At 39.9% G+C, this 18,794-nt stretch overlaps 2 protein-coding genes and 1 long non-coding RNA gene across 6 annotated transcripts in view; all 3 read left to right on the forward strand.

Annotated features, from left to right (window-relative positions):
- The window catches only part of carhsp1 (calcium regulated heat stable protein 1), a 33,146-nt gene extending 21,101 nt beyond the window's left edge, over nucleotides 1-12,045 (forward strand). For all 3 annotated transcript variants that reach the window (XM_042392997.1, XM_042392999.1, XM_042392998.1), the window contains exons 2-5: nucleotides 4,934-5,114; nucleotides 7,156-7,264; nucleotides 9,531-9,653; nucleotides 10,963-12,045. In XM_042392997.1, coding sequence (XP_042248931.1) covers nucleotides 5,015-5,114; nucleotides 7,156-7,264; nucleotides 9,531-9,653; nucleotides 10,963-11,125 — 495 coding nt within the window. In that variant the 5' untranslated portion in view covers nucleotides 4,934-5,014 and the 3' untranslated portion in view covers nucleotides 11,126-12,045. The remainder of the gene's footprint in view (nucleotides 1-4,933; nucleotides 5,115-7,155; nucleotides 7,265-9,530; nucleotides 9,654-10,962) is intronic.
- Nucleotides 12,046-13,039: 994 nt separating this feature from the next.
- Nucleotides 13,040-15,356, forward strand: LOC121884822. Its single transcript, XR_006092412.1, has 3 exons — nucleotides 13,040-13,087; nucleotides 14,288-14,415; nucleotides 14,587-15,356. It is a non-coding gene; the product is annotated as an uncharacterized LOC121884822 (long non-coding RNA).
- A 1,880-nt stretch (nucleotides 15,357-17,236) lies between these two features.
- The window catches only part of LOC121884384 (neurabin-2-like), a 36,143-nt gene continuing 34,585 nt past the window's right edge, over nucleotides 17,237-18,794 (forward strand). For both annotated transcript variants that reach the window (XM_042393170.1, XM_042393171.1), the window contains exon 1: nucleotides 17,237-17,356. The gene's annotated coding sequence lies outside the window, so the exon portion shown is untranslated. The remainder of the gene's footprint in view (nucleotides 17,357-18,794) is intronic.

The raw sequence follows: 18,794 nt of genomic DNA on the forward strand, positions 1-18,794 counted from the left end.
AGGTGTCCTCTTACCTTAAGGAGCTAACCAAAAGACCTCAGAGAGTGCAAGTCAGGAATTCAGAGTGTATAAAAATACAAACCAGTTTTATTCGTTTTTTACAAAAATGAGTATTACAAAATGTAAAAAGTTAAATACAATAACTTGAAAACAAAAGTTAAAAAGGAGAAAAATTCTTCCTAGTATTAAAAGGAGTCAAAAAGGCAAGAAGGCAAAAAAGGGCAAGAGAAGCAGCGAGCCTCCAAAAGCTAAAAAGGTCAAAAAGCAAAAAGCCTCAAGACCTCTCTGGCCTCTACTTTTATATCATGCGTTTTGAAGCATCTACATCTAAAAATCCATGTATGGTCACCAACCAGAACATCAGCAAATTATTGGATCATTTTTGTTTGCATTGCACAACACAATTCTTATAACTAACAATATAAGATATTTTTAACATGATAACAAACATGAAAAACAAATTAATTTGTTTATCCTGTTATCAAACAAGTTGATCTGCTTTGGACCCGGAGGCAGCAACGCAATTCCCTGTCTAGTCTAGAAAATAGAGGACGTCAGTTGAGTATGCAGTTCTTCAATGTGGCCCAGAATGCATTGCGTTTACACTGCTAAATGAATGTGGTCACATGCGGCCCAGACCACTTCCAAATGTGATCTGAGTGATCGGATCTCAATCCGTCCTCAGTGCATCTTGGGTGTGTTTACACCTGTATTTAGAGCTGTCCACACAAACAAGTACAGAAACCACAGCTCACTTTGCGGGCCACCAGCTTCCTGCTGATCTAAGCAGGGGTGGTAACTTGCACTTGCACAAAAGTTTAGTTAAAATTCAGCTCAAATGACAGTGTTTTCCATCACGTATTAGTTTATTGTCAATTTTCATTGGGTCTTAGCAGAGAATTATTTTAGAGGAAGGTTTGGGTGGAGTGTGTCTCGGGCATACTACAACACATACAGCAAAGTCACATTTTTCTCCAACAGTTAGGAGAAAGCAAACTAATATAACCATTATAAATACCGTAATAATAAAATTTTGTGGTCTGTCTTTTGAGTAGAGTTAACAACAAGGTTCCTCAGCATTTATAGCTAAAATATGCCGCAATACTGTGTGTTTTTACTCATTTTCCTCTATTACTGACAGTTCAAGCAGGTGGGAGGAAACCGAGAGTCTGGAAAATCCAATAGGAGTAGGTTTGTTCCAAAACACAATCCAGGCCAGTAAGTGAATTTTGAAAGCAAGAGCTGCAGTATTTGTCCATTGATTGATATTAATCAACAACTTGATCTACGCCCAGTACATACTTTATGGTCATCTTGTGCTATAGGGAAGTAGAAACTGGACTTATTGTTCCCTAAAGGTAGTTTTGCATGACTTTGCATAATACTTTCTTAGAGTAGCTTCTTGTTGTTAGAAGCTGTTGGTTTCAGTTTGTTAGACTAAGTTCAAGAGCTGAAACAATTAGTGGAAAGCAATTTAATTTTAAAAATGTGATAATAGTTTAAATCATTTTTTAATCAAAAAGGTTAAAAGTTCACAGATCCTATTTTCTCAAATATGACAGTTTGCTGCTTTTTCTCGTCTTATATGACAGTAAATTTATCCAAACATGCTATCTGAATACATCACCTTGGTTTCTGGGCCAATTTTCACTATTTTCTGATGTTTCAGACAATCAATGAACCAATTCATTGATTATTAAGTGACGAAAAGAAGTGATAGTTGCAGCTCTAGTTTGTGGTCTTTATTTCATGCGTTTGCTAGCAGGGAAGTTTCTTAAATTCCCATTTATTGCGCTCAAGGATGCTCCAATATCCAAGAATTTAAAGCACACATTATAATGCTGTATATGCATCCAAATTCACATCATTCTTTATACAACATCCCTGTATCCATGTTGTTTGTGTTCAGGGTTTCACCAAGGACACTTTGCAAAACATTCCCTGCTTTCATCTGCAATACCACACAACAACAACTTAAATACAAAGGCCATGAAATATTCAAAGACATAGATTTCTTTCCTCAAGCAAGTTTTCAGTTTCGGCAAGTTTCAAGTTATATTTTCATACAATTTTGTGATAAACTGAAAGCAACTGCTACCTGAACAGTACAAAATCTTTAAAGTCAGCAGGAAGGCCCTTTTTAAAGAAGCATGCAGTTAAGTGCAAGACCTCACAGGCTAAATCCGTACTCGCCTTATCATGTTTTCCAAGCCCTCCTCGGGCATTATCTCCTGCTTATCTGCCACTTTTCCATTTCATCCTCCCTTCCCATCTTTACTCCTTCCAAAGACCCTTTCTCCCTCCCCGCTGCTGTTCTCAAGCTGCTATTTTCTCTTTCTCTTTCCTGTTTCACTTACATCTCTTCAGTAATTTTAACTGCGTGCCAAATTTAAAATATATATACAGTATAGGATTTTGAGTGTGTCTCAGCTGATTCACATCACCATCAGTTGACTGATTGCTCTTGTGTGTAGTGATTAAAAAGTGTGTGTGTGTGTGTGTGTGTGTGTGTGTGAGGGGGGGGTTTCGTCCTCCAGCAGGAAGCGTGCTGTTCAGAGAGGCTTTGATCACATTAACTTCATGTCTATTGAGTTAGGACGATTCAGACGCTCTGCTCCCTCCACTCTGTGTTTCCCAACTGTAAAATGTGCTACGTGGTGAGCAAACCTTCCTTTGTAAATATAAACACAGTTTAGAAAAACTCTTACCTAAAACTACTGGAGATAAGAGACCAGCTCAGATTAAACACCAATCAATGAATTTGCGGACCATCGAAGAGTCTGTTAACATTTGGAAGGATGATGCAGGAGTTTGTATCATCATCCACCATCTCTCCTTTTCTAGTCATTCTGTTTGGTCTGAGGAGTGTTTTTACACTAAAACATCTCAGTGCTTCTTTTCCTTTCTTCAGTTGGTCTTATGCATCCACATCCTTGGATGAAAAACAGATTCCAGAGAGCAAGATAATCCATCAGAACAAACACAAAACCTTGACCAACCTTTATTGTGTTTTATCATGCCTGAGTCATTTGTCAGCACTGCTTTCTGTCCTTCACTTTATACCCACAGGAAGTAACAGAAGTTCTCTTTCAGGAAATATAAACATGTTGCTGGGCGAACTTTATTGTCACTTCAATAGAATTTATTTCAAGCTTGAAGCTAAAAATGACAGATAACTAGTCAGCGTTAAAGAAACTAATTGTACAACAGCATGTATAGTGTAATAAGTGAGAAAAATTAAAGGGGCACTCCATCAATTTAGTATTGCACTTCCATATAGTTGGGGGACTCACAAGACATACGTACATACATGACTTTCAGTCTCTAGTGTGGGTTAAGCCCCCAAAAAACACTCCTACAATTTTCATGATGCAACTCATTGGACCTTTGTTGACATCATCAGAGTGATTTTTTATTTTTTCAAACTTTGTAAAGATATTTCCAGGGCCACAGAAGACATATGACTGTTTTCATGGGATAAGTAAGTAGTACTCCTAATCTGTTGATCTGGAGTGTCCCCTACAGTACAAATACACAGCAGTACCTCTTAAAAAAAACCCATTACATAACATAACAAGTATTGAGGTTGCTTGAGCCTTTAGAGAGGCACTTTTTTTTTTCATCTTTGTTTTCACCTTTTGTTTTTTCTAAAATTATGATTTAACCTAACATATCTTGGAGTCATTTTTCTCAAAGCTGCATTCATTTATTTCTTCAAGGGTAGCAGAACAAACTGAAAACACAACATTGACATTTATAACCTTATCTTGCTAACTTATCATAGCAAATGTTTTAGTTACCAGTTTGCCTGTGAACACATTAAGCAGACACGGAGCAACATTAATATTCATTTGGAGTCATGTGTTTTTGGCCACCTTACAAAAATAAGCCACATTTTTCACAGAGAAATATCTGGCTGTTTAGCTGTTAAATACTCCACTATGTTCACGAGCTAGTTACTAACTCTGTCTGTCTGCTGTTTAGTGCTGGGCAGCTAACGTACAGTGGGTTTAACTTCATCGTTCCTGCTGTGGCTGACAAAACCAAAACAATAAGCTATAGAGTGTGTGTTCTTCACCAGGAGTGACCCCTTTCACATTACATGTCATTTGATGCATTGTTTATATAAAAATATTGATGAGTGCAGCTTTAATTTTCTATTTTGCCAGCATTCATCTGCTTCAGTGAGTTAAGTCATAGACATGCTTCCCTTTTCCCCTTATTTGGTCATGAATTCACAAGCTGATACCTGTGATAGTCTGAAATCCAGTTTTTTGGAAACCTGCAGATACCCTGTCTGAATCTGCAGAGCAGCTTGGAAAATATGCTCCCCATTTCTGCTGTCAACAACTAGACAAGTCCCGAGAAATGCTGTCTGACTCCCGGAGCTCACTGTCATGATTTCCTTTTATTGAATTTATTTAGTAGCCCTCCCTCCCCCTCTCATCTTTTTTCTCTGCAGCTCTCTTTTAACAATATGCCAGTAATGCAGGGGAGAAATCAATGGAGCTTTTCTTTTCTGCCTTTCTCTAATTGGTTGACATAGCTGGTTATGTAATGATTGATGATGTAAGGCCCAGGCCTAGGTGAATGAGGGGACTGTTCACCTTCTCTGTCAAGTTGCATCGGTGTCGATCTGTCCTCAAATTGGTGTTGCCATGGTAATGATGGTTCTGAGAAAGTCACTGATTCTGTGTTTTTTTTGTTTTGTTTTGGGGGTTTTTTTTTGGGGAGGGGGGGCATGGTTCTTCAGGGGTGAGGGAGAGGTGATGCTAAAGGTGAGACTAAAAAACAAACGTGTTTTTAAATGATACTTACCTCTTACATTTGTGTGTGTGTGTTCTTGCGCATTACTCTAAGTTGGGTGTGTTTCTGTCACTGCAATCAGTTCAAAGACTTAACCAAATCTCTCCTGTCCTCTTTCTCTCCCCAGGCGTTTTACAACCTCTGCTGTGCTCCCTCTTGAGTGCCCCCGCCTTCTCCCTCCCCACCCTTTGACTCCACCTCTTCCGCCATGTCCTCTCAGGCCACACCCATCCATGGGGCACGACCAATGACCCCTCCGCTGACCTCTGCGGGATCCCCAGCTCCTGCCGTTTCCCCACTGACAACAGGTAAAAGTGCATTTTTCAGATGCTCTGATTGGCATGTAGAATAATGTTAAATATGAGTCAGCCGCTAGTTGGCTTAGCTTAGCATAAAAACTGGCCCTCTGTGGAGGTAACAAAATATCCCTACCAGCAACTTTAGAGGTAACTAATTAACAGGTTATACTCTGTTTGTTTAATCTACTCATTTGTAAACCAACTGTTTGGAATAATCCATTACATTGTCATATAAATAATGTATTGTTTTGTTGCTATATTACAGAGCCCCGAAGCAATTTTTGGGAATATTTTTTTCTGAAGGACTTTTAAGTTTCTCAATAATTTTGCTCTCCCCCTGATCCAGAACAGTTAATGTGTTGGTCCGGTTCTTGAGAGAGTTATAATACACTGCCAGATTAGGGTAGCGCTCTGCAGAAACAGTTATTGAAAGGCCGAGCTCTGACAGTAAACATCCACTGGCTTTGACCACACCAGCTGCTCCGCCTGGCTGTGGGTGGAGCAATGGTTAAGCTGTGGCTGTGACTGTGGACATGGTCATTGCTTGGCTACAGGTACAGTTGTGGATGTTGCTATGATGCAATGAATATGGCTACAATAGCTGTACTTTGGCTCTTCACTGCTCCTATTAACATTAACCAAGAAAGCATCATAAAGTCTGACACTCCGGATTTGAATCCAGTGCTTCTATCAGGTATGACATATGTTTTATGATACACCTTACGAGTTCAGGAAGTGCTTCACTTCACTGCACTCACACAACCCCTACATGTAGTGTCACAACTATTAAAAACTAGAGTGTCACAGCCTTGGGTCATCATAACAATCAACGCTAATTATTACATAATTACAGCAATGGCCTATAGTCATATTCATAGTGACAGCCTATCAGGATTACAGCCATGGCAGCAGCATCATAGTGTAGACAAGTAGTTTAAGCAGCCTCTGCCAGCTAGTTGCAGTGATACAGACTTGCAGCTGACTAGCCACAGCTGAGGATATGCACACTCGCACTGTGGTCAAACCCAGAGGCTGTAACTGACACATAATACTAGAGCTGCAACTAATTATTATTTGTGTTATTGATCAATCTGTTGATTGTTTTCTTGATTACTCGATTAGTAGTTTGATCAATGAAATGTCAGAAAATGGTGAAAAATGTCCATCAGTTTCCCAAAGCCCAAGGTGTTATCCTCAAATGTCTTGTTTTGTCCTGACCAACAGTCTATAACCCAAAGATATTCAGTTTAGTCATAGAGGACTAAACATAACAGAAAATATTCACATTTAAGAAGCTAGAACCAGAGAATATTGGCATTTTCTTCTTAAAAAATGGCCCAAAACTTTCATTCGATTATCAAAATAGTTAACAGTTAATTTTCTGTTGATCGACTAATTGGTTAATTGACTAATCATTGCAGCTCTACATATACATAATTCATAATAACTCAGCTTTTATGAAAGTTTTCACATTTGTTGTTCTTAACACCCAGGTTTGGGGAAGTGATAAGACAAAGATAAGATGCGTCTTCTGCCAACCGTTTTATGTTGGCAAATTTCATGATGATGGTTTTTGGCCTTTACATGATGTAATTTTAAAACAATGAGACTTATGAAAGCATTGAGCCTCCTCAGTCAAAGCAAAATAACTGTCTTTGACGTATTGATGTCTTTGTCATAGCATTCTGTTGGGATTTTATTTATGTTTGCTTTTGGGCGACATCATGTGTATCGGAGGCGGTCTGCACCCTCATCAGGCCACCAGTGGGAGATGGCAGCAACAAGGAGTGCAATGCAGGGGAAGAGAGATAATAAAGGAAGAAATCAGAATATTATGTAATCACATATTTCCTTAAATACAGAGATAGTACTGTACAAAGACAGTCATGCTGTAAAAATTTATACTAGATGTGCACACTCTAAGTCACTGTACTGGTGGGACTGTCTGGTAAGTGAGTACGTGGAAGTGTAGTGCAGAACCAACACAGCAACGTATCCATACCAACATGTGTTATTTGTCATGATGTAACACACTGTTTTGTCCCATCAGATTCTCTGCGGCCTCCAGCCTACAGACACAGAGACCGCTCACCCTCCCCCATGAGAGGCTACCTCATCCCCAGCCCTCTGCCCACACGCAGAAACAGGACCTGCTCAGCGTGAGGAAGCATACACACACACACACACACACACACTGTAGAACCACACGGGATGAAAATGCTTTATGAGCCAGTGGAGTACGATTAATATTAGCTGGTGGAAATATTGAATCTCAAGTTAAAGGCAGAAAAGAAACTCTCATAAACCTTCTCACTGAGATGCTCTTGTCCCATTTGACATCTACTGTGCAGCTTGTTGAGAGAAAGACGAACAGGCAGAACTCGTCAAAGCATGTTGTGGCGCGGTTCGCGGTCAGTGGGGGAAGTAGGAATGTGAGGGAAAACAGCTGCTGGAACACTTGGAGCTCTGCACATTTTTACACAGATGCACACCTGGCCAGTCACTGTGGAAAGTGGGCGGATTGTCTAGTTTAGAAAGTAGCAAAAATTGAGTGACACGGATCTTAATTTTAAAACGTTATTTTTCACTTAGCCATTTAATGTATTGACATTATGTAAAAGACCTTAGAATAGATACAGTAATAGACTTTTTTCACAGAAGACATTTTGATATGTGACAGTAGGAAAAGCACAGGTATAAATTGTCAAATTAACGATGGCTGAATTCCATTTAACTGCCGCAGTTTCAGGGTGCTGGTGTTGCACATGCTGGTTCACTGTCACACTGTCATGACTTACTGGGACACTTGAATAGAGCATTGTTAATGTTATTAGTAACACCTGTGTTTTTCCTACTATGACAAGTCAAAATGTCTGCTGTGAAAAAGGCCTCTCTACTTGTTTTCATCGTCCGCCTTTTCCTCGTAGGATTCAGAGTGTGGACAAGAGATTCATGGGAAGCCACACATGCATGAATTGGTTTTACGTAATACATACGGCAACATTTAGTCTTGAGTTTAGTTTATCTGTTTGCACCCCCTGGCTAAGTTGCATATTGGTATAAACAATGGGATATGTTGAATTTAATACATTTCAGTATAACTATGCTGGACAACATTCTCCAATTCTCTTTATTAAAATAACATGACGTGATGAATCCTCTCAGCCCACACGAGTGGCTCTTTTTCTGCTGCATATCTGACAGATTAGCTGCTCAGGGCGCAGTCCTGCATGTGTCCAATTTGCAAACCCGCACCCACCCCACACCCACAAAGCTCTGTACCAGAACTGACCCATTACCCGCAATTATCTCTAAATCAAATACCACCCCGCCCCAATCTGTTAACATAAGTCCTGCGACCTGACCCAAACCCATGAGTAAACACATAGGCAACATAGTCATCTCACTTAAGAGTGTTTTATTTTAACTTGTGCAATTTGTCAACAGCCTTTGGCTAAACTTATGTCTGATCACATTGCTGATATTGGAATATAGAAAAACACCACTAACTGGGTTATGGTCTCTTTGTCCTCCTGTTTTGGAAATATTTTTATATTAACAATAGGTAAAATGACTGTGTAATGTGAAAGGTGTCACTCATAGTGACAAACTCAGCGCAAATTATCATCAGACTCCCTTTAGATCCACAGAGCTTTTTAGCCTCTTTTAGCTAATTGTTTTGTGCTTCTGGCTTGCAACTCCACTCTACTTATTTCCATCTGACACAGGCAGCTGTTTTCAGCACAAAGAAGCTCTGACAAAATTCACTGTATGTTATCTGCTCATCACCAAACAGCAGACAAAGTTAGCAACATGCTAGCTGGTGAATATAGCAGAGCATTTAGCAGCTAAAGAGCCAGAAATTTCTCTCGGGAGTTGGTGGAAACCAAACCAGAGTTAAAAGGAGAATAAGTATTGGACTTACATTCATCAAGTTGACATGAACATGATTCCAAATGAATGATACTGTTATTATTATTATTATTATTATTATTATTATTAATAATAATAATAATAATAATAATAATAATAATAATATTAAGTGTTTGCTAGCTTGTTAGCCATAAAAACTCTATAAAGGGATATGTCAGTTTTGGGTTTTTTTAGCCTGTTCCGCTGCCCCCAAGTGGCCAAATAAATCTGTTAATGCAGCTTTGAGGACTTCTATTGTTATTTAAATTGTGAGAACGTCCTTGTGCATTTAAAAGCCACATTACAAATGGACTTTTCTCTTGTATACAGTCATATCATTGCAAGTGTTTGAGGTGAAAACAGGAAAACAAAGAAAATTAAATGCTAGCCAATCAAAATGCCGTATTTTCAGTAACCGGTGGATCAAGATATTGTAGTGACCCACTGACATAGTTGGACGCTCCTCAACACTAAGGCTTTCTCTCTCTCTCTCCCTCTCCCTCCTCTGTACAGGACTGCTCGTGCATCAGAGGGTCCAGTGTTTAGTGGTGTGTGTAAATATTTTTCCCGCTCCAAAGGCCATGGCTTCATCACGCCATCCGACGGGAGCCACGACATCTTTGTCCACATCTCAGAGTAAGCGTGTGTTTGTGTGTGCTGTGAGGATAAATGTGCTTGTGGATAGGTTGATGCATACAAGCGTCATGGGGAGTGTGTGTGCTCTCATGAGTGTAGGGAGGTTGGACATGCAGTGGCGTGATCTTGCATTGCTGTCCTTATGAGGGTCAAATGTCCTTTCAAGTATGGAAGGAAGGGGACATAATTCAAAAAGGGAATCTTTTTACCTGACATAATAAGTTCTACTGACAAAGTAATTTATATGTGTGTATGCACACTCACACACGAGGGTTCACTGAGGCTGTTCTGTGGGTGAAACTTGAGGATGGTCTGCTTTTTCTCATTGTCTTTGATGAGGTGATGTGTGTATGTGAGTGCTGCTTTGGTTTTAATCAGTGACATCACTCTACGGCAGTGCTTTGTGTAGGAGTAGGGGGAAACACACACACAAACACACACACACACACAAGGATGGCAGTAGCTGCATAAGTGTGTGGGAGGGCAACAGAATATCTGATGACCTTCACGACGGTGCCTTTGTTATCACCCACAGGCTTAAAACACATAGACGTCAGCGGTGTTTACACACACTCCCACTTAAACATCTACATAGACAAGACAGTGCAGCACAATGTATGGTGTATAACAGGACAAAATGAAGCTATTTTGTGTGTGTATCAGTGCAGGTGGGTTTGTTGTCTTCCCAAAGAGTTAGGCTTCATCTTCTCTAAACTGGCAAAATTGGAAAACAAAGTGTGAGTGAAAACGACATTGTAATCCAGAGAGATTTTTGTAAATATCTCTATCCACACTAAAATGCCAATACAAACATACTTCCTCCTCCCGCTCTTTCATTTGGCAAACAGCTAAACTGTGAATTACGGCCAACATCTGGAGCAGCAGAGGCCAACATATCCTGACTTTTAGTCTCCTGTGTGGGTCAAGCTTCAAAAATGCTGGATCCTACAATTTCCATAATGCATCTGGACAGCATATTTCATTGGCTCATGAATGCTTCCAGTTAAACTGCACTGCTACACTGAGACACTGATGAAATAACTATTTTATGAGGGTGAATTTTGCCACACAACTCCTGTCTGGTCGTTGTTTTCTTGTGAATTTCAGCTGCAAATGTGTGCATGTAGGGTAAAGCAGAAGAACAATCAGATTAACCAGAGATCAACCTCAGAATCACCAAGTACAATCTTTAAAAAAAACAATAACACCAACACTAAGAGGGCAGGAGGAGACAAATGAGCCAGTTCAGTATATAACCATAACCAGATTTCCACTGTTTTATCATTTTTAACTTTTTGATCTCCTTCAGCATTGAGGGCGAGTACGTGCCAGTGGAAGGCGACGAGGTGAGCTACAAGGTGTGCTCCATCCCTCCCAAACACGAGAAGATCCAGGCAGTGGAGGTGACCATAACCCATCTCAACCCAGGAACCAAACACGAGACCTGGACAGGACACGTCATCAGCAGCTGAATGCTGAGTCTCGCAAGGGGGTCAATGAGGACGGCGGGTGGGGAGATAGAAGAAATGGGGAGGGATGGAAGGGCCAAGAGGAGGGAGTGGAAAATAGGGATTATTACCAGGTTTAACACTCTGAGGCAACAGGGATACATGGTGAAGAGACACGGCTGATGTAAAAGTGTAAATCAGAAGGGAGCTGAAAATCTTAACAATCTCATAGTTTACTTATGTTGAAAGGTTGGAGGCTTCCTCTGCCCTTCCCGGGAAATGGGCGACTATATTTTGGAAAAACATACAGTTGCTTTGACTTGTATATGAATAGATTTATGATTAAACTGGAAGAGATGTTTATCATAGACAGACTTATAAGTTTAGGTTTCTTTGCTTAGATTTGTAGACACCCTGTGTTGACATTTTGATTTGCTTCATCTGATGAGGTAATTCATTTCAGTTGCAATAATTTGCATTTGGAGGAGTTTTGTATTACGATAAATATGTTCAGTTCAACTTTGCAGCATTTGAGATTAACCTACTGTGGTCACAGCAGAACTAATGTAGGGAGTGAATGTGAAGAACACATGCAGGATGGGAAAGTTCTGCCAATGCTGCCCCCACATTACAAGCACATTGTCCAGCACCATGGGATTATTTTTTAGGTATACACAGGGGTTAAAGTTGTTAGGCACCAGGCCTGATTTCAGGCAGAGAGCAGGTTTAAATTCATATAATACTTAATTTAATACATTGTACACATTTCCTCCTGGACAACTTTTCAGGCTCATCTTTTCTTGCTTTAATCCCTGTATACAGTGTGTGCCTACTTTTATCCAGAGAGCTTACATCTCTGTTTGTGCCTACTTATTCCATCTATCATCTGTATTTGATCATGTTTGGGTGACAATATGAGTGAATTAAAGCATTTTCATCTGCTATATCTGAGTGGATTGTGCTTTATTTATTTTTTGGATAAAAGTCCTTGGCAAAGTCCACCTAGGACTGGCTCACAGGTGGCTCAAAAAGTATGCAGCTTGTCTGTTTTTGTAGTTGTTATTATTCCCATTCCATTTTTATTTACTACTTTTACTTTCTCAGAAAATAAGGTTTTTGTATCACTCTCCAACCTTTCCATAAGTGGGTCAAAAATTACTCAAATGCATTTCCTTTGAGGATTTATATTGTAGGAACGTTTTTGTGTAAATCAGTTATTTCTGTCAGGTATCTACAGTATACTCAACTTTCATTAGCATCACCACTCAGCTACGTTATTTTACATATAAAGACAGTTTTAAATTTGATACATAAAGTATCTTTTTTCAGAAAAATTGCTATTATTACTATTATGTTGAAGAGAATCTGCTGTTATAGTCACATTATCATACTTTTAGTTAGCTAACGTTACTGAGGTTGTGGATGTAGCATAACTAAGTAGCTTAACTTAGCAGATAAGTAGCATATTTTAGAAAAATAGACTACTGTTATACTATTTGCTAGTTAAATAATTTGATAGGTATACCTTTAATAGACCTATTTATTGATGACATATTGTTAATAATTTTACATTTATATATGTTGCATGCAAAAGTTTGGGCACCCCTTGACAAATAACATATATTGATTTTTTTAATTGAAAAGATGTAAATACAGCCTCTAGGATATGGGAAAAAAAACTATTTTCAGCACAGATACTTTTATCTCATAAATTGAACAAAAATTAAAAGATAAAAATAAAAACATCATGGTGGCATTTGCACATGTTTGGGCAGCCTAAGAGTTCCAAAGTCTCAGATTCTTTTTACAAGCTCTCAGACTTTAATCAGCTCGTTAGGCCTGAGGCATGTCAACAAATGTCATTAGGAAATGTCAGCTGGTGCCAATTTCAAAGCTTTACAAATACTCTGACTCTTGAAACCTTGTGTGAACTCTCAGCAACCATGGCTTCCTCTAAGCAGCTGTTATTGATGCCCACAATGCAGGGTAAGTCTACAAGAAGATAGCAAGGGGTTGTCAGTTTGCAGTTTCCACAGTGTGAAATGTAATTTAGAGATGGCAGTTTAGGGCAACTGTGGCGGTCAAGATGAGATCTGAAAGATAAAGAAAACTCACAAAGAGAACTGTTGGTATGCTGGTCAGAAAGGCAAATCAAAACCCCACACAAGACCTTCATGGAAGAGTCAGTAGAAGAAAACGTTGCCTGAGTCCTCATCATAAAATCCAACGTCAGAAGAACTCAACATTTACAGAAGCCTGATGCGTTTTGGAAACAAGTGCTGTGGACTTATGAACTTAAAATAGAACTTTGGCCATAATCAGCAAAGGTATGTTTAGAGAAAACAAGGAGCAGCATTTCATGAAAAGAACATCTTGCTAACTGTTCAGCATAGGGGTGGATCTATCATGCTTTGGGGTTGTGTTGCAGCTTGTGCCACAGGAAACATAAATACCAGCAAATTCTGGAAGCAAACACCACACCGTCTATAACAAAGCTGAAGCTGAAAAGATGATGGCTTCTACAACAGGATAATGATCCTAAACATACCTCGACATCCACCATACACTACCTCAAGAGACACAAGCTGCAGGTTTTGGAATGGCTCTCACAGTCCCCTGACTTAAACATAACTGAAAATCTGTGGGTAGATCTTAAAAGAGCTGTGCATGCAAGACGGCCCAAGGATATTGCAGAACTAGAAGGCTTTTACAAGGAAGAAAACCCCAAATACAAGAAGTGAAAGACTTTTAACTGGCCACAAAAAGCGTTTGCAAGCTGTGATATCTGCCAGAGGGGGGGTTACTAAGTACTGACTATGACTACACATGCCACAATGATATATATTTTTTGTATTATGTTTGCTCAATTTATGACATAAAAAGTATCTATGCATTGTTTGCAGAAAATGTTGTGTTTTTTGTTTGTTTGCATATCGTAGAGAAGCTGTGTTTACATCTTTTCAATTCAAAAATCACCAAAATATGTTATTTATCAGGGGGTGCATACAACTATAGGCCTATATGTATATGTGTTCTGTATTTCTTTACATGTAGTATTAACACGGCTGTTTGCTAGATACACATAAGACATGCACAATAGACTCTAGATGAGGAATCAGTGATAGGTTAGAATCTGACATCTCAGATAAAAATGACCCCAACTATCACTAAATAATCACACCTCAGCTTAAGGAGCATGTCACTCTTCCACACATGAGAAGTCAACTGGAAGGCTGAACCCCAACTATCAACCCAGTTCAAACCACAACACAGGAGAGAAGCAAACCTGGTCAAGTGAAAACTGTGCCAGATAGGTAAGTCACACCTGTTTCCCAACTTATTCAAGGCACTTAATTATTATATTAAAATTGGTGATGAATAGTTTTGCTTCTCTGAAATTCAGTGTCACACAGTATGCATGTTGCAGTGAATCTGTCACGATAAACAATCTGCTGCCCTCCTCTGTCCACATTTATCTACTACAGCTTGACAAGCAGATACTGTATTTCCTGCTCACAGTCCTTCATCATTTCAGCTTCTCTCCCTCCTTCTATCAAAGTGCATTATTCACATCAATACCTCTACGGGAGCAGGACTGAATTGTTGTACGAACCACAGCAGTTCAGTGTCACATAAGTTCATTGATCCCCAGAGGTAGCGATGCCTGGATGGAGCAGGCCCAGAACTGCAGTGTTGAAAAAGAACTGACAAAATACTTCTTGGGATGGCTGTTTCCTCATAACTAATAGTGGTAGTGTTAATAGTTGTATATTGCTGCTGTTGGATTTGCCTACAGAGATCAATAGATAAATAAACATACAGTATATAGTACAAATTTTACTATCAATTGATAGCTCTAAAGAATTATACTATACTATCAGCAGTATCTGTATTACTCTCATGGATGCATGTGGAGTAGTACTCCAGGGAAAGATAATCATTTTAATTTCTGATTTCTTTTCTTTGATCACTTCATTTTAAAAGTATTCAGTACAATCAGGCCAACAGTCAAGTTCATACTGACCTACCACTTCCAATGAAATGTTTTTTTTAAAAAACAAGACACAGCTGTATTTTTTTCTCAGTTTAAAAACTAGTGCAGTTGATGGCAAGTAAAACTTTGTATCTCTGTTATTTGCTTTTGTTCACCATAGAAACTCTTAGTGTAGTCGTGTAGTTAGTGTGCAAGTTGTGTTAGGTTGGCATAGAAGGAAATAGTTGTTAATAGTGTCAGGTTGAGTGAGAAATGTTGAAATAAGAGAATAAACCTGGTTTAAATCAAGTGTTAGTAAATAGGTTTAACATGGGCCAGGACTCAGGATTGTTTTGTTATTTCTATTAATTCATTTAAGAATAAAATTGATTTGTAACACTGTTTAGGATTGTATCTGGGGTCATTTTTCCCATTAGTAAGTGAGGGCTGACAAAGTTACTGCTAATTTTAATACTCATTTGGCTGCAAATTATATGATCTGTTTTACAGTTTGAGATTAGAGAGTTACTTTATTGATTATCCAAACAGCTGCCTGCTTCATTTATGGTTGATTGAAAGAACAGTTTTTGTGTCCTTGGAAAGAAACGTCATCAACACAGCATTTCTGTTAGACTGACACCTGTTTGTGTTTGTGAAGAACAAATCTGCTCTGGTGCAACAGGCTAAAGTTGTGAGATTAAAACAGTGTTACAATTCACACATTTGAATTTAATTTCTGGTAGGTTTCAACAGCATGCACTGTTCAAACAGCATGGTACAACCATGGTTTTAATGTCTCTCCTCATGTGGGGGCAGTATTAGATGGTACAATGTTATATTCATTGGGGTTTACAGTTTTCATTTTGTTATCTAAAGTAGATTTGTGAAAAATGATGTTAAAGTTTTAATGTAAAGTGCCACTGGCTAAAACGATTTTATTGGTGCATTCTTTAAGTCAAACCTCACATCAAAGGCAAAATACAGAGCACAAGGACCAGAATGCCAAATGTTTTGACCCGTCTACACCAAACTTGAAGAGTGGTGGGATGTAAGTACATTTACTCAAGGAGTTAAGTGTAATACCTCACTTGTACTTGTACTTCTTAGTCCACAAAGAGGTTTTCCCCACTGTAATCATTCCTCCTGTTCATACTGACTATTAAAAGATACTCTTCAAATTTCAAATGTGCTTTCAAGGTAAGTGATGGGGGCCAAATCGAGGGCGAATACGTGCCAGTGGAAGGCGAAAAAAAAATATTTTCTTGATTTGACTCATTTGGACGAGTGAAGCTTCATATTAGCTTCAGATAAACTTTTAAACACATTTTTGCACAGGAGAACTGTGGATTTTGTCCCCCATCACTTATATTATAAGTGCATTATGAAGGGATCTTCTAATGGTCAGTATGAACAGGGATGATTATGGCAAGAAAAACCTGTTTCAACGTTCATTTGGGCGCCTGACTGTTGTTTTAAGAAAGACTTGAAAAATTGTGAACCTGTCCTTTAACTGTATAGCCATAATAAGCCTAGTGATGCAGCTTTACGTTGCTTTTAGCTGATTTGGCCAGCAGATGTCGCTGAATCTCCATGTTGTAACTGAATGGCCACTTGAAAACTGTCAAACAGGCTGCAGAAGTCAGTCAGCTTTCAAAACAAGTAACCAGTCTGTTTAAATAGTGAGTCACAGGCTGCTTGATAGGCTGCATGAGGAAAACTGGTTGTTGTTTGTTGGTCAGTTTCCTTAATGAGAGTAAAATACATCCTACAGTAGGTCAGTGAGTGACTCGGTCAGTGAGCTCTGAGGTCAAATGTTAAATGATACTGTTGACCACCTGATGGGGGAACCAACTCTAATACACCTGGTCGGATAGGGGATGGAGGGAGGAGAGGATGGAAAGAAGAGTGTGTTGAAAGAAAGAAAGACAGGTGAGGAAGAGGGTATGGAGGAGGAGGAGGAGGAGGAGGAGGAGGAGGAGGAGGAAAAGACAGATGTAGGAGAGAATCAAGAAGGTATGAAGAGGGTTGGAGAGAGGAAAAAGGCATCAAAAAGAGGAGAGAGGAGGACGAGAGAAAGGACGCAGAGGAGTAGGGGTGAGGAGGAGAGAGAGGGATGGAGGAAAACAGATGATGGGAGGGGGGAGGAGGAGAGGGAGGAGCAGAGGAGAGGCAGGCACTCAGTCTGTTCGCTCGCAGGAGGAATCAGCAGCAGCAGGACAATGGACTGTCTCCACAGCGGATCCTAACGGCACCGGGCTGCTTCCGACAGACTGGAAAATCAGGTATGAATGACGGAGCGAACCGGCGCTGAAAGTCTCAGATGGTCTCAGTCTTTGACATTGTTCAGAGTGCGTTAAAATCTGCTGTTTGTCTATCAAAGAGGAGAGGCTGCAGGAAGGAAGCGACGCGGCGCAGCGCAGCGCAGCAGACAGACACCCAGCAGGGCCTGCCACCTATAGACATGCCTCTGAGTCTTAAACCTGCCGGTGACACGTAATAACATAGACACAACTATGACTGTTTACTGCTAATGTCGGTATTTGCTGTTTTGTAACGACGTGATTGGAGAAACACACATCCGGAATGCCCGAACCCCATTCTCTCTGTTTCTAAGCGCGTCACACCAAACTCCGTAACAAAACTTGCTGTTTTAAATATCTGTGTTTACCTGCAGAGGAAAACACCTCACATAATGTGAACTAAGACTTATTCTGATCCACCGAGGCTTTTTCGCATATTCGGCATTGGAGTGATTTATCAAACCCATCTTAATCCAAATTAAAATCCAATCTTGATGCGCGACCACCGCGCACGTCGCCTTCCGCTAAGGTGTATTTTGGCGGAAGGGGACTACGGGGGCAACACGCGAACCACAAATAATAGTTGATGTTTTAACTGTAGTTAACGCTGCACTGTGTGTTATTTGCACGCCGAATTAATGGTTGATATATAATGATTCGCAGTAGCTGTTTAAAAATATTTCGGTATGCTTATATTTGCTCGAAAAGCAACGCCACAATAAAGACTATGTTTTTGAATGGAAGTTAGGAGCGAACAGCATATGTCGGGTATGCCAACAAAGCTTCTTTCTAGCCAGCAGCAGCAGCAGCAGCAGGAGCATGCAGTGTGTGTCTGCCAGAATGAAGCTCTGCACTAGGCCAGGCCTGGGAGTTTCCTTCACAGATGCAGGGATTGTCGTGTGAATAGATGGAGTCATTGTAGTTGCCATAATGTGCCTTCTGTTGAATATTATGTGTGTGTGACGCACATTGACACGCAGTGATACAGAGATGCTGTGCAGGCATGGAGACTTGCATTAGTCATGTCTGTAGGGGCATCTACATTAGTGGCTGCAGTGTCTGTGTTGACCATACTGATGAATATGCACACACACACACACACACACACACACAAACAAAGACAGGTGTTAGAGTCCAGACCAGATATACACAACGACGAGACAAGGTCATTTTTTTTTGCCATAACTACTCAAACGCTTCACACATCTTCACACCGGTCATTGAGAAAAACAGAGGCTCGGCTGTTTGTGTGTAGTGTGGCCTGCATTTAGTGAAGGGAGAGGCTGTTCAGGGGCCTCCCATCAATAGATTATCAATCAATAGTCATTTACCTCCATATGCTGAGGATTATTGGTGCAGGTGGGCAGTGATTGTGATGTGATGTCTGTCATATTTTAGGTTACAGGAGGTGAATGATAGA

This window comes from Thunnus maccoyii, chromosome 18 (assembly GCF_910596095.1).
Source record: "Thunnus maccoyii chromosome 18, fThuMac1.1, whole genome shotgun sequence".
In the NCBI taxonomy this organism is placed as follows: Eukaryota; Metazoa; Chordata; class Actinopteri; order Scombriformes; family Scombridae; genus Thunnus; species Thunnus maccoyii.